The sequence below is a fragment of the Anopheles nili genome, chromosome 3 (assembly GCF_943737925.1).
Source record: "Anopheles nili chromosome 3, idAnoNiliSN_F5_01, whole genome shotgun sequence".
NCBI classification, from domain to species: Eukaryota; Metazoa; Arthropoda; class Insecta; order Diptera; family Culicidae; genus Anopheles; species Anopheles nili.
This window is the reverse complement of record NC_071292.1, coordinates 13,036,021-13,048,711: the sequence shown is the minus strand read 5'-3', so window position 1 is coordinate 13,048,711 and position 12,691 is coordinate 13,036,021. Positions and strand designations below refer to the sequence as shown.

Genomic DNA, 12,691 nt, shown 5'->3' with positions numbered 1-12,691 from the left:
TCATACGCAGTAAGGATAATTAACGTTCATCAATCAGCTTGCAATGTCGCATCATCACTTAACACGATCAAATTTTCATCTCTCTCTCTCTCTCTCTTTCTTTCTCTCGTTCACAGCTCAAATCGAGATCATACCGTGCAAGGTGTGCGGCGACAAGTCGTCCGGGGTGCACTACGGTGTGATCACCTGCGAGGGCTGCAAGGGCTTCTTCCGGAGGTCGCAGAGCTCCGTCGTCAACTATCAGTGCCCGCGAAACAAGCAGTGCGTGGTGGATCGGGTCAACCGAAATCGATGCCAGTACTGTCGACTGCAAAAGTGCCTAAAGCTGGGAATGAGTCGTGACGGTAAGTGAACGTGCTGTGGGTATGGGAAAACCATCGTGGGAAACCCGCAACAAAAGACAAACGTGTGGAGAGGAAAATGAGCGCGAACTCGAGGGGGAAAATGTAGTTCTCATTAAAAATGGATGTGTTATTAGTTGGATGGCTATCCATTATTAAGGACATTTTGTCTTGCCCGATGACCTCAACGGTGTAGTAGACCTTTGAAAAAAAAAAACCTGCAAATTATGTTGGAACAAAAATCAAAAAATCGGATAAAGAAAAGTGTTTCTCACTAAGACATCGCAACGTATGCAAATGTTGATTCTCACTGCACTAGCTGCAGCAGCTGGGCGACGAGTCCCTTGGCCCATTCCGTTCTTTGTTCCTTAATTAATAGAGAACCGTAGATGGTAGTCCGTTCGAGCCCGCAGCAAAGCGCGAGTGCATTTGGCTTATCAAATATTTGTTTCCTGTCAAAACCGGTCCCCGAAACTTACGCACGCACTCACGCACTGCCACGTTCGCCCCTCTTTGGGGGTGGGTGTCTGACAGAACAAACACCCATTATGCTTGTCGGTTTCATATTTTTTGTTGTTGAAGTAAACGAACGTAAATATTTAGCAATCAAGCTCCCACTCACCAGCCAGCGCCAGAACAGCGCGTCGGTCCGTGAGGCTTTTGTAGCAGGTTTCGGCTCAACTACCCCATCGAAACGGTAAACAGGGACACCCTTTTGTTCGCTAGCTGCCCCTAAAAGACGCTTTTCTTAGCTCGGACACTCCCCCCTCCACGAAGGGGCCATATTTTAGTCGCTCTCGTGGCCGCGTCATTAGTTTTCATTTCTCCGTCCTGGGATTTGCATTCGTTTTCGCAGAAAACTAGCGGCGTCCTTTTGTACGGGAGTTAGGTGGCATTTTAAAGAGAGCCTCTGCTCGATTTGTGTCCCTCGGAAAAGCGTTTCCTCGCGCTAGAAAACTCGCCCCTTCGGCTTGTGACACTCACGGTTGTCGCTCACGCGGTGGAACTCACGGGAACGGATAGTTTTATGCTACACTCGCGTAGTTCTATGCTAAGCAAGGGATAGGGTCGCCTGGCCAGCGGAAGGCGGACTGCTAGCACGCACGCTCGCACGTGTCGCTGGCCAGCAGCATTGCGAGCATAGCAGTGCCTCGCGCGGCAAAGTTTATTCACCTCAGACCCACACAACCGCCCCATGTTGGTGTGTCCGTGCACGTGGCACCCGTGGCCGGGGGTGATCGATGAAAGGGGCCGGTGAGGGTGGGTCGCGCGTTGTGTTCTCGGTGGAAAAAGGGCGCGAAGCGTTATGGCAGCATAGCGATAGTGTGCTCGCGGGACACAACCGCTTATGCTGCCTGCGTTAAAGAACGACCGAAAAGTGACGGAAGAGTGAAGAAGAAAAAAAACGCATGCTGAGGGGTTGTTTGGGGTGGTCGAGTGGGGGTTGCTGTGCGTCACGCAGACGTGCTGCTTGCGTGAGACGCACTACTCACGCGGGTGTACGCTACGCGACCGGAACGTTCGCGTAATTCGGGCCGGTTGCGGTGGTCGCGATATTGCCTCTGGAGGGATCGGCGTTTGGAAGCCCCCGGGGCTCGGGGCTGACAAAATATTACATTCGTCCCACCTCATTGTGGCCATTGTCGTTTTCGCGCGGTGCCTGTTGTGCCACCCAGGGGAACCGGCGTGAGGATTTATGACACGGGAGCCGAGTGGTGGGACATTTGCATAAAGCGTTACGGTCGCCGTACTGCACGGCATAGATTAAACGGTTTAATGGGCATTGTTTCCCTCCCGGCGAGGGTTCTAGCAAAGCTAGAACTCGACAAAAAAAAAACCCATCCGATACACACAAACACACAATCGCATCGCATCGTAAAACCCTCACTAGTGCGCCGAATAGTGCCTTCTGCACTATAAACCATTGTTCATCAACGTCTGATCGTTTGATATTTGATAGAGTAGAATGAGCGACGAATTGCAATGAAATGGCTCGCTGGGACAATATTGCTTTCATTAATTACACAAAACCGAGCGGTGTAGTTCATGGAAATGTAGGGAATTTCTATAGCGCTTACAATGCTGGATAAATGTTTTCTGCCCTCAAAAGGTATTGGAGCTGTCTCTGTAGGTTGAGCAGCATATTACGCACGTGAATTTAATACGTTGATTATTTTCCATTATTAGGGGGGAAATTGAATAAATTGTAGCAATTTTAGAAGAACGCCCATTTTACTTCCAGTTCCAACCAGTGCATAAGTTCGTAAGAAACCGGTCATTTGGAATGACTTATTTTCAAGAAAGAAGGCTCATTGAATTCCAACAATTTCTACACACCCAACCAGAAGCGCTTTGGGAATAAAAGTGGATGTAATTGAGCACAAATTACCACCGCTCTAGCACTAGCATCCCACGCCAGACCATGGGCGATTCCGCCGAATGATTTACGGTCAATTCATCCGGAAGCTGTTCTCAAGCGTCTCTCCTCGACTACTTGTTCTCCCGCCCTCCCACTCAGGCCTCTCGAGCTAACGCGGGCTTCAAACCACGCGCATCCCTTTTAATAGCTTCCGTGACTCCAAAAAGCGCACCACTAACGAAGCTGCCATGGCCAAGTGTTGTCACTTTTTGCACCACTTTTCTTTTTATCTCCCGAGATGCAACAGCACGCCCATCTCGAAGCCAAGAGGCTGCAAATCCATTGCTTATTTCTGCGCTTCTGAGCCGATGAAACCGGACCAGGAGGCGACGTGATGGACGCGACGCACTTAATTACGGCGACCGTGCCGGCGTGTGATGTCATTCGCAGATCAAAGGATACACTGGCTGGTCCTGCGACACCGTGGGCGAACGGCACCTAGTTTTCAATTCCACCCACGGGCGGTTGTTGTTTTGTGAAACCCGCGCTTTCTCTTATTGAAATGTACTGGCTGGGCGTGCGCTAATGCGGTGCGCTAATTGATTTACTCGCGGGGAAAATATACGACAAGCAAATGAATGGTGCGCCTTTTAGAGGCGTCGTCCTTCGTCTTCTGTACGCAACGGGCACGGTGCAACCGGCCATTAGTAGACCGGTCGAAATGAAACAGATATCAGGCCGGTAAAAAATGCACACTTGAGCACTTTGTAGCGAACTTTCGAGGTGATTAGCACAACGGTTGCAATGCAAAACTACCCCCACAAGGAGCTGTCGATCACGCGAACGTCTCCCACGGGAGAACCACTCAACTGGCGCGCATATTGCACCGAGGATATCATAATTGCCATCCCTAAAACGCCGGTGCCGCCTCGAGCGAAAGCAAATGCACCCGAGCACGGTAACGGAACGGGAATTGCACCGGACAACAATCGGAGCGCACGGTGCACCGGGCTGATGAATCTCTATAATTAAAACTATGAAAATTGCATTTATTTGCATAACAGAGCAATAAATTAACTCACCCCCATCTCGCCAGCATTCCAAACGCGCGTCCCTTTTGGGGGTAGGGCGCGTGCTGTGGCAACATTCCAGCGGAAGCGCGAACTCGTCGGGTCGCTTTACGAGCAAACACCGGAGATGGCTTTTTTTTTTGCGTGTGTTTGCGCGCGCGCGCGCGTGGAGACGCTGCTGATGCTGGCATAAGTTCCTATCCTCCATCAGAGCCATCAGTACAGCTTTAGTACTGGTTTTTCAGAACAGAGCGCTAGTTTCGCTTCCGTTCTTGCTGGAGAAGAAAAAACACACACCACGCAAACACACACGCCATGAAGCTGCGCTCTGCAGATGCCCTTTTAATTTGCAAATCATTCGTTCCACCCACCAGCCCACCCACAGCCAACACATGCCTTCGTAAAGGGTGGAGTGAGGTGAGTGACCTCCTGCAGAGTGAGGTAGGGCAGGATATTCGCCCTCCCATCTCCGTGCGGCTTAAGCGATGGCGTAATGTTCGTGAATGTTAACTGATGCCTTGGCTTAGCGGGCAACGGTGTCGAGTTGTCGCTGCCACGGCCCTCGTGGAGGTCGTGGGTGGAAGTAACTGTCTCTCTCTCTCTCTCTCTCGCTCTCTCTCTCTTTTGCTCACCCTATCTCACTCACTCATTACCTGCAGTAATGAAGTCGTTTGTAGCAACCCCACCGGCTGAAGGAGTGACGAGATTTCACCCAGGACGCAGGTCAGACCGCGCCGTGGGGCTTGGAAATGTCACACTTTCGCATTTTGCATTGCAAATGCGCCGCTCGGTGAATGCCGGTGGGACGAATCGTGGCACGTACGCATCAGCTGTAACCGCAGGTGTTGAAGTTTGAGCCACCCACTGTGGTATGGGGTTCTCGTACGTGTGTGAAATTAAAGGAAAACGACCTCGCGGGATTGGAAAATTCTTGACAACCCATTGGACTTCGGGTGTTGTTGGCAGCTCCTGACGGTAGGAAGCTTTGTCGTCTTCCTAGGAGATCAATCTCGAATGTTGTACGAGATTTTAATTAACTTTTGAGCAGCATACGTTAAGCGCGCATTTCCATACAATGCAAATACAATGAGATCCGATCGTAGCCCTCTGCACGTGTGTGGCCACCCTTCAAGTGAAGGCAAATCGATCTACGCTCGGTTCCAGGCTCTCTAAAATGCCTTTACTTCAGCAACTCGTACGCATGACGTCACCTAATAGCCGATTGGAAGAGGAGTGGCCACGCGTACGCACATGACGCATACCGGGTGCGTTTGAAATTCGGCATTCCGGCATGGCATGGGTGCAAGGGTTTATTTTTAGAAACATCTCCCCCCTCCCCGAACATCGTCGTCAGCGGCACTGGTCGCGTGCGGTAGAAACGCGACCACCCTGGAGTGGCCCTCCTGGGGTCGGGGGACTGGCTAAACTGCGTCGTGATTGATGTTTGACTCGACGCAGATACGCACAGCACACACCCTTGTGATTTATTTCATCCCCAAATCGAACAACGCGAGCCGTGGAGACATTTGCGTCTCGGTTCGGTTCGCGGCAGGAGAAGCGATCGCGATCGCGATGTAATGATTTGCATAAAAATCTTGTCTCGATGGCATGTTTTCGGGATGATGCTTGTTGTAGCACATTGCACTCGGAGTGGTGCGTGAATTCGTGCGAGAATTTAAACCCGATTGACGTCATAAAAAGGAGGGTTTTTTTTGTGACATCAAACAACTTTGTCAAAATTATCCACAAAGCTACCCAAAAAAAAACAGCGATATCGTATTCCCTCTGTCAACGGATTTATCAGCACGAAAGTAATCGCACGTACGTATCGAAATCGCACTCGCACGACCCTCGCAAGTACAGCGCTCACTGATAACCGGCCGTCAACAACCGCGAATCGTGCATCCCCTAAAGGACGCACCCTGGCAGCCGAGGGTGGATGGCAGCAGCAGCGAGACGCACTGAATTTCGCAATCGAGTTCCGCAAAACACACATCGCCCCTGGTAGCACCCGCGAACCGTTCGCCAATCCTGACCTAAGCCAACCGCCATCGAAGTGCGCAAGTCCATCGCGGCACCGGGCGCCATTATCTATCCCTTCCCGCTGGCAGCAGCGTTTGTTTGTGCGCTGGCTGTTGTTTGGGTTGTTTGTTGTTGCTGTAGCAGGGTGTGTGTGTGTGTGTGTGCTTTTTGTTTTGTTTTTGTTGCTGCTTTATCCCCCGGCCCGGCCGGCAAACAAGCACGCACTTGGTTGCGATTTATTCGCGTGCAAACGAAGCCGTCTAGAGGAGGCAGAATTTATGCTACTACACCCCTCGGAGATCGATTTACTCGGGCGCTCTTCACTCGAACAGATCCAATGTCACGCTATGTGAGAAAAATGGGCTGTGTTTCGTGGAGCTGTTTGTGAATCCCGCATCCGCTAGATCCGGTTGCCGAGGCGCGTACAATAATGGCACGCCATGTGCGATGTTAATAACGATGTTTTTTTTTTGCTCCATTTGCCATCTGACTGAGGCGTTTTTTGCTACGAGAGAGAGAGAGAGAGAGGGAGCGAGAGAGATAGAAAAAAAAGAAGCGCTTGCAAAAATAAATTACACACCGCGTCATCCGACGTGCCGACGTGCAAGCAACAACCCAATAATGGCTACGATCACCACCGGAATGGACGGGTCTGGCGCGAATTTATCACCTAAACAAACAATCCCCCCCCCAAACGCTAACGTCTGGGACGCGAACGTACGCGTGCACTTGCGGGGCGGACACGCAGCAATCGGAGTGGGATGGGGGCAATGAAATAAGAAGCCGTATTTGCGCCGAGGTGCGCTGTATCACATCAAATGCAGCTCGCCGAGGGGTTGCGCTTTTTCACCCTCCGCTTCTTTTTTCTGCTTGTCCAATTCGCGCGCGCGCCTTCCTATCTGGTCGCGCCATTTGACCTAAATTCGGGCGCCCTCACTTGTTTTCTTCTCCCTCGCACACACACACACACACACACACACCTAAGGGAGCAACACTTTCATTCTCGTCTAGACACGCGCGATGGATGCGGTTCCGTGTTGAGGTAGGTTTGAAGGTTGCTCGCCCTTTTTGGCTGGCTGGTCAACTGGTGCCGGGTAGCGCAGCAAATTGGGCAGAAATTGGAGAGCTCCGTGAGACGAAGCTGAGTCTGATAACGAGCGACAGCGTCCCGCCGGTGGGTGATAATGGAAGTGCATGTGCATGCACGACGCTGTGGCCAAAGTAGGTCACTAACTGCCGCTAACTGAATTTGTGTGTGCCTGTTTCCCACGGTTGTGCGAATGGCGGAAAGCGAAAGTTGCATCCCAAAAGTCGGGTTTCGAAGGGCGCAGACACACAGGGGGTGGAAAAATGCATGATAATAATAAACTACTGCACTCCATTATCTAGAGCGAAGCGGTAGAGCAAGGCAAAATAATCGATCGTAATTAGGCGCGATTGATTGGGGAAGGCAAGTTTGGTGAAGCTGAACTGGTTTTTTTTGTTCGGCTCGATGGCGAAGAAATGGCTCGTAATCACGGGAAGCAATGGCTCGAAGGCATTCGCGTTGAAAAATGACATGCTAACGGTTATCACATGGGCCTGTGTGGTGTGTGATGGAGACGCCAAGTACTTTTCATCTGCTTTAGAGACGGCCTTTTTTTTGTGGGTATATTTTCGTACCATTTTGAGGGCGCACATAGAGAGAATGCATTCAGCATTTCAGCTTGGTAGCATCTCGTCGCCGGTGGGCAAACACGCCATTAATGCGCTCCTTCCGGTCTACCAGAAGCCAGAAGCGAAGAAGGCAACAAGACGCATCGCTAAACGGCGACGAGATCGCATCACTTCCGCCACCGGAATGTGGAATGTGCCGTGCCATTTTCTAAAGCGTTCCATGCCGGCGGGTCGATGAACGAGACCCACCCCCGTCATCCTCCCGCTTTGACCCCTTCGCCATCCATCACATCATGGCGATGTCAATGCACAGCGCCACCCGACGGAGCACACGATTATGCAACGCGTGCGCATAAAACCGTAACATTACCCCATGTCGCTTGCGCTCGCCGGTGCATCCACCGCTGCGGTTCCATTCGGTCGATGCACTTTTTTTGTTGTTGTTGCATGCACCGGTTGTTGTTGCACCGAACGACATTCATCCATTCAGCGACATCCAGCCGGTGGAAGGCGCGACGAATGAAACTGTAATGGAAGCAGAAGAGAGCGAGAGAGAGAGAGAGAGGATGAAAAAAAAAACACACAGCAAGAATGAACGAGGAAAAACGAACACACAGGCACACACACACGCGCACATGATGGCAGATGGTGGTGGGCAAAATTAAAACAGCTCCACGAGGTGCATTCTCCTGCCCACGAAACCCACGGATCGTGTGCAGCAACGAGCACAATGGGGCGCCTCTAATGAATGGGTTCGTGCATGTGCACCGAGCGTACCTGACCTATCCCAAAATGTGGCCCCGTCTGCTAGGCGCTCTGGCGAAAAGCCCGCCCCAAAGCCAGACACGCACACGTGGGCGCGCCTCCATGGGCAGAAGATTGTGTGTCGCCTCTCGACATCGGTCTGGGGCCATTGCCTCCGGGCTGGCGGACGCCCTTTAAGAGCTCTTCCCGTGCCAAAAGATGTGCCCAAACTGCAGGACGAAAGCAAAGCACGAGGGGCAAAAACGGAACACTGTCTAACAAATAATAGTAGCTGCAATCACAAGCAGCCCATGTCTAGGCGAATGGCCGGCTGCATCGATCCTTTGCTTTTGGGCTGAGCTGCAACGTGAGCCCGTTGGGGCACGTTTTTCCCCTTTTTTCCGGAGTCCTTCATCGGAGCGAGCGAACGAACTCACACGTCTGGAGGGCCGCTAGTGTGAGTTCCGCTGTCGAGGATGCGAGCGACCATGCGTCCTGGTCCTATGGTGTGCTCATGCATTTGGGATGATTTTTTAATCGATAATCCCTGGACCTGGGCCAACTGGTTTCCGCGTCCCGTTGGCTGGCTGTCTGGCTGCATGTCTGAATGGTTGGTTTTTAGTGGTGTGTGGAGCGTGAATTATGACCGGCGCATCCTGACCGGAAGTTGAGGTAGGCCATGGGCTGCATCTCCAGATGCAGCCAATGCAGCTGAGAGATTGGATGATTCTCGTCTTCGTGGTCGTTGTCGTGTTGGACGTGCTGCATTCCTTATTCCGCTTCAATTAATGAGTGGATCGATTTGTTCGCAAGATCCGCAACAACCCGTAAAGCTATAAGACATTTGCATTTCATGCCTGGAAAATAAACACGCTTCGAGCTTTCTCATCGATCGCTTCCGGGTGTCTCGTTCTAGCTGTCAAATTCGGGCGCATGTCGAAGAAGCAACGGGAAAAGGTCGAAGACGAGGTACGGTTTCATCGGGCCCAGATGCGCGCACAGAACGATGCGGCCCCGGACAGCTCCGTGTTTGACACGCAGACGCCTTCCAGCAGCGATCAGTTGCATCACGGCTACAACGGGTAAGTACAACGCCTTCCGTGGCTCGTACGGAATGTCCTGCCAGTCTTCTCGCTGACGTTCTCTCTCATCTTCACCTTCTCAGCTACACATATTCGAATGAGGTCGGTTACGGCAGCCCGTACGGCTACTCGACCTCGGTGACGCCGCAGCAAACGATGGGCTACGACATCTCGGCCGATTACGTGGATAGTACAACAACTTATGAACCCAGAAGTACGATGATAGACTCAGATTTCATAAGTGGACACAGTGAGTATCGACGGCCATCCCGATGCTCCCATGCTTTCCGGCTTCGGTTGGAGAGGGAAGCGGAAGCGTCCTCCCCCCTCCTACCCCCCCCCCCTTCCCCATCCTGCTTCCTTCCCGTCCACCCCTCATCCGTGCTTGAGCAGATCCACTTCCTTGGTGCAAGGGATTTTGAGCTAACATGTGTGGTTGTGGTTCCGTTTCACTGGCACGTTCACTGCCGTCCTGTAAGAAGCATATTAACGTTCCACCACTCCTCATTTAAAAAAGAAAAACAAAACCCCCCACTGCGGGATGGGAAGCATGCCAAACTGACCTTGTAGCGCACCCGTAGTGTACTTTTAAAAACCGATCCTTCCTTTAATGCGCCTTTGGGCGCAAACTAAACTAACAAACGCCTCCCAGCGACCCAGGCGGTGTAAATAATCCGTAACCGTTCGTCTTCTTCCCCGTCTTCTTCTGCTACTAACACCTCACCTTCGCAGACAAGGATGGCTCGCCGGATGCAAACCGGGCGGTCACACTAAGCGACATCCGTCTGGCGCGGGTGCAACAAACAACCGCCACGACGACCACCGTCGGAGGCGATGGCATCGGTGGCTCAGACGCCGGCACACCCACCGATGGTGGTGGAGGTCCACGTGGGCTCGCACCCCAGCCACAGGGCCAACTTGCGGCCATCGCTCAGCAGCAGACGCTGGCAAACCATCCAGCGAATGGCACCGGCAGCAACAGCAGCAATGGCACTACCAATAACAGTACAATTATCACCATCAAGCAGGAGCAGCTAACCAACAGCATCGACAGCATCGTCGGCAGTTTTGTCGATTCGACCACCTTCCTGCCATCGCCACCCACCAGCCAAGGGCAGCAGCAACAGCAACAGCAGCAACAGCAGCAACATCCCGCCCACCACCCACTGGGCAACGCCACCACGCCGATGGTGACGACGAATGGGTTGGCGGTGGCAACCACCGGGACGGTGGTCGCGGTGGCGGCCGTCTCGGGATCAGGTGCGGTTTTGTGGTTCGAAAACCCGCTTACTCCAATTCGCCTTTTCTCATCAATCCCGAACCTTTACCGCCATCTTGCCTTTGCTGTCCCGACGGTTGTGTGTGCTTTGATCCTCGTAGTTAATTCGCGTAGCCTTAACGCCGTGTTACTAACCGAAAACCAAATCTGTTTTTCTTTCTCTCTTTTTCTCTCTCTCTCTCTCCCGAACCCGCTTCTAATGATACTCTATTAACACTCACGCCCACCCACCCACACGTCCACCCACACACACATGCATCATCTGAATCCTTGCGCCCTTCCTGTACTACTAACCACGCGCACGGGGTTTGATTTGAACACGGGGCTTTACGACTTCCGGTACTTCCGCCGCTAGATGTCACTGGTAGTAGCGTGAGACGGAACGATTGCTGCCAGAACCCGGGGGCGGCTGGTGGCACCGGTTCGGATGGTATTCCGCACTCACAGGCGCACCAGCAGCACCACCAACACCACCACCAGCACCAGAACACGCCGGTTTCGTTCGGCGAGGACGATAGCTCCTGCGATTCGCACACACGATGGGGTAATGGGGACACTAAATCCCTCTTAGTATAGTACGATAGTAGTCGGTAGTCGCTTCCTCCCACTAACACTCCCGTGCAAGCAAGTCCTTTTCGCTTTGTGTCATCCCGCTTGTCTCCGCTCTCTCTCTCGCTGGGCACCTAGCGGACCTCCGGGTCCTAACCTGACCGTCCTTCCAGCGTCCATATCCTTCGTCTTCGCAATAGTGCTCAAGTGCTCGATGTCGAACCGTTCCGAAGGTCGCTTGCTGCGTTGCATTCTAATTGTTGGTGTGTGTGTGTGTTTTTTTTTTTTGTTTTTCACGCGTTTTCCCACCAGCCGAAGGTGATATCAACGACGTGCTGATAAAGACACTGGCCGAGGCGCACTCGAACACCAACCACAAGCTAGAGATAGTGCATGAGATGTTCAGAAAACCACAGGTAAGTGAATCTGAAGGGCAAAAAAGGGATGCTCTAAGGACACTCACGGTTGGTTTGCTCGCTTTGCAGGATGTTTCCCGCTTACTCTACTACAAGAACATGACCCAAGAGGAGCTGTGGTTGGACTGCGCGGAAAAGCTGACGGCCATGATACAGCAGATCATTGAGTTCGCCAAGCTGATACCTGGCTTTATGCGGTTAAGTCAAGACGATCAGGTAAGTAGCACCGCATTGGCGCATTGGATTACGGTTTTTACGTCACGGCACGTATCGCCGCCTTGGTCCTTTCCAGATTTTACTCCTCAAGACGGGCTCGTTCGAGCTGGCGATCGTGCGCATGTCTCGACTGATGGATCTCTCAACCAACTCCGTGCTGTACGGTGACATCATGCTCCCGCAGGAAGCCTTCTACACGTCCGACTCGTTCGAGATGAAGCTGGTGGCGTGCATATTCGAGACGGCGAAAAGTATTACGGAGCTGAAACTGACCGAAACGGAACTGGCGCTCTATCAAAGCCTGGTGCTACTGTGGCCTGGTAAGGATAGGCTCCGGCAAAGCCACCCCATGGCAACCCCGTGTACTGTACACTGCTTTCGCTTTCACTTTTCACAGAACGAAATGGCGTGCGAGGAAACACGGAAATACAGCGATTGTTCAACATGAGCATGTCCGCCATCCGGCAGGAGATCGAAGCGAACCATGCACCCCTGAAGGGCGACGTGACGGTGCTCGATACGTTGCTCAACAAAATCCCCACCTTCCGGTAAGTGGCCGCGCGATCGATCTCGTCGCTTGAGCGCGATCTAACTTTTGGGGATGGTTTTCTCCTTCACACAGTGAGCTCTCCATCATGCACATGGAGGCGTTACAGAAGTTCAAACAGGATCACCCGCAGTACGTTTTCCCGGCACTCTACAAGGAGCTGTTCTCGATCGACTCGCAGCAGGACCTGATGACATAACAGGATGAACTTGGCTACCATCAGCCGCCACAGCAGCACCACCATCATCAGAAGCAGTCACCGCAGACGCACTATCAACAGCAGCAGCAGCAGCAGCAAGCAGCCATCGGCACATTGTCGCACGATTCCACGCAGCAGCAGCAGCAGCAGCAGCATCCCCAGCAGCAGTATCAACATTCCTCGACGGCGTCGTCCGGATCGTCGTCGCTAT

The 12,691-nt window shown here is 52.5% G+C and overlaps 1 protein-coding gene across 1 annotated transcript in view; it reads left to right on the top strand.

Moving 5' to 3' along the window:
• The window catches only part of LOC128725959 (probable nuclear hormone receptor HR3), a 60,197-nt gene extending 47,717 nt beyond the window's left edge, over nucleotides 1-12,480 (top strand). Inside the window, exons 2-9 of the mRNA XM_053819732.1 lie at nucleotides 117-344; nucleotides 9,109-9,274; nucleotides 9,358-9,524; nucleotides 11,415-11,518; nucleotides 11,588-11,734; nucleotides 11,811-12,054; nucleotides 12,132-12,282; nucleotides 12,357-12,480. Of these exons, the coding sequence (XP_053675707.1) occupies nucleotides 117-344; nucleotides 9,109-9,274; nucleotides 9,358-9,524; nucleotides 11,415-11,518; nucleotides 11,588-11,734; nucleotides 11,811-12,054; nucleotides 12,132-12,282; nucleotides 12,357-12,480 (1,331 nt within the window). The remainder of the gene's footprint in view (nucleotides 1-116; nucleotides 345-9,108; nucleotides 9,275-9,357; nucleotides 9,525-11,414; nucleotides 11,519-11,587; nucleotides 11,735-11,810; nucleotides 12,055-12,131; nucleotides 12,283-12,356) is intronic.
• The last annotated feature ends 211 nt before the right edge of the window (nucleotides 12,481-12,691 follow it).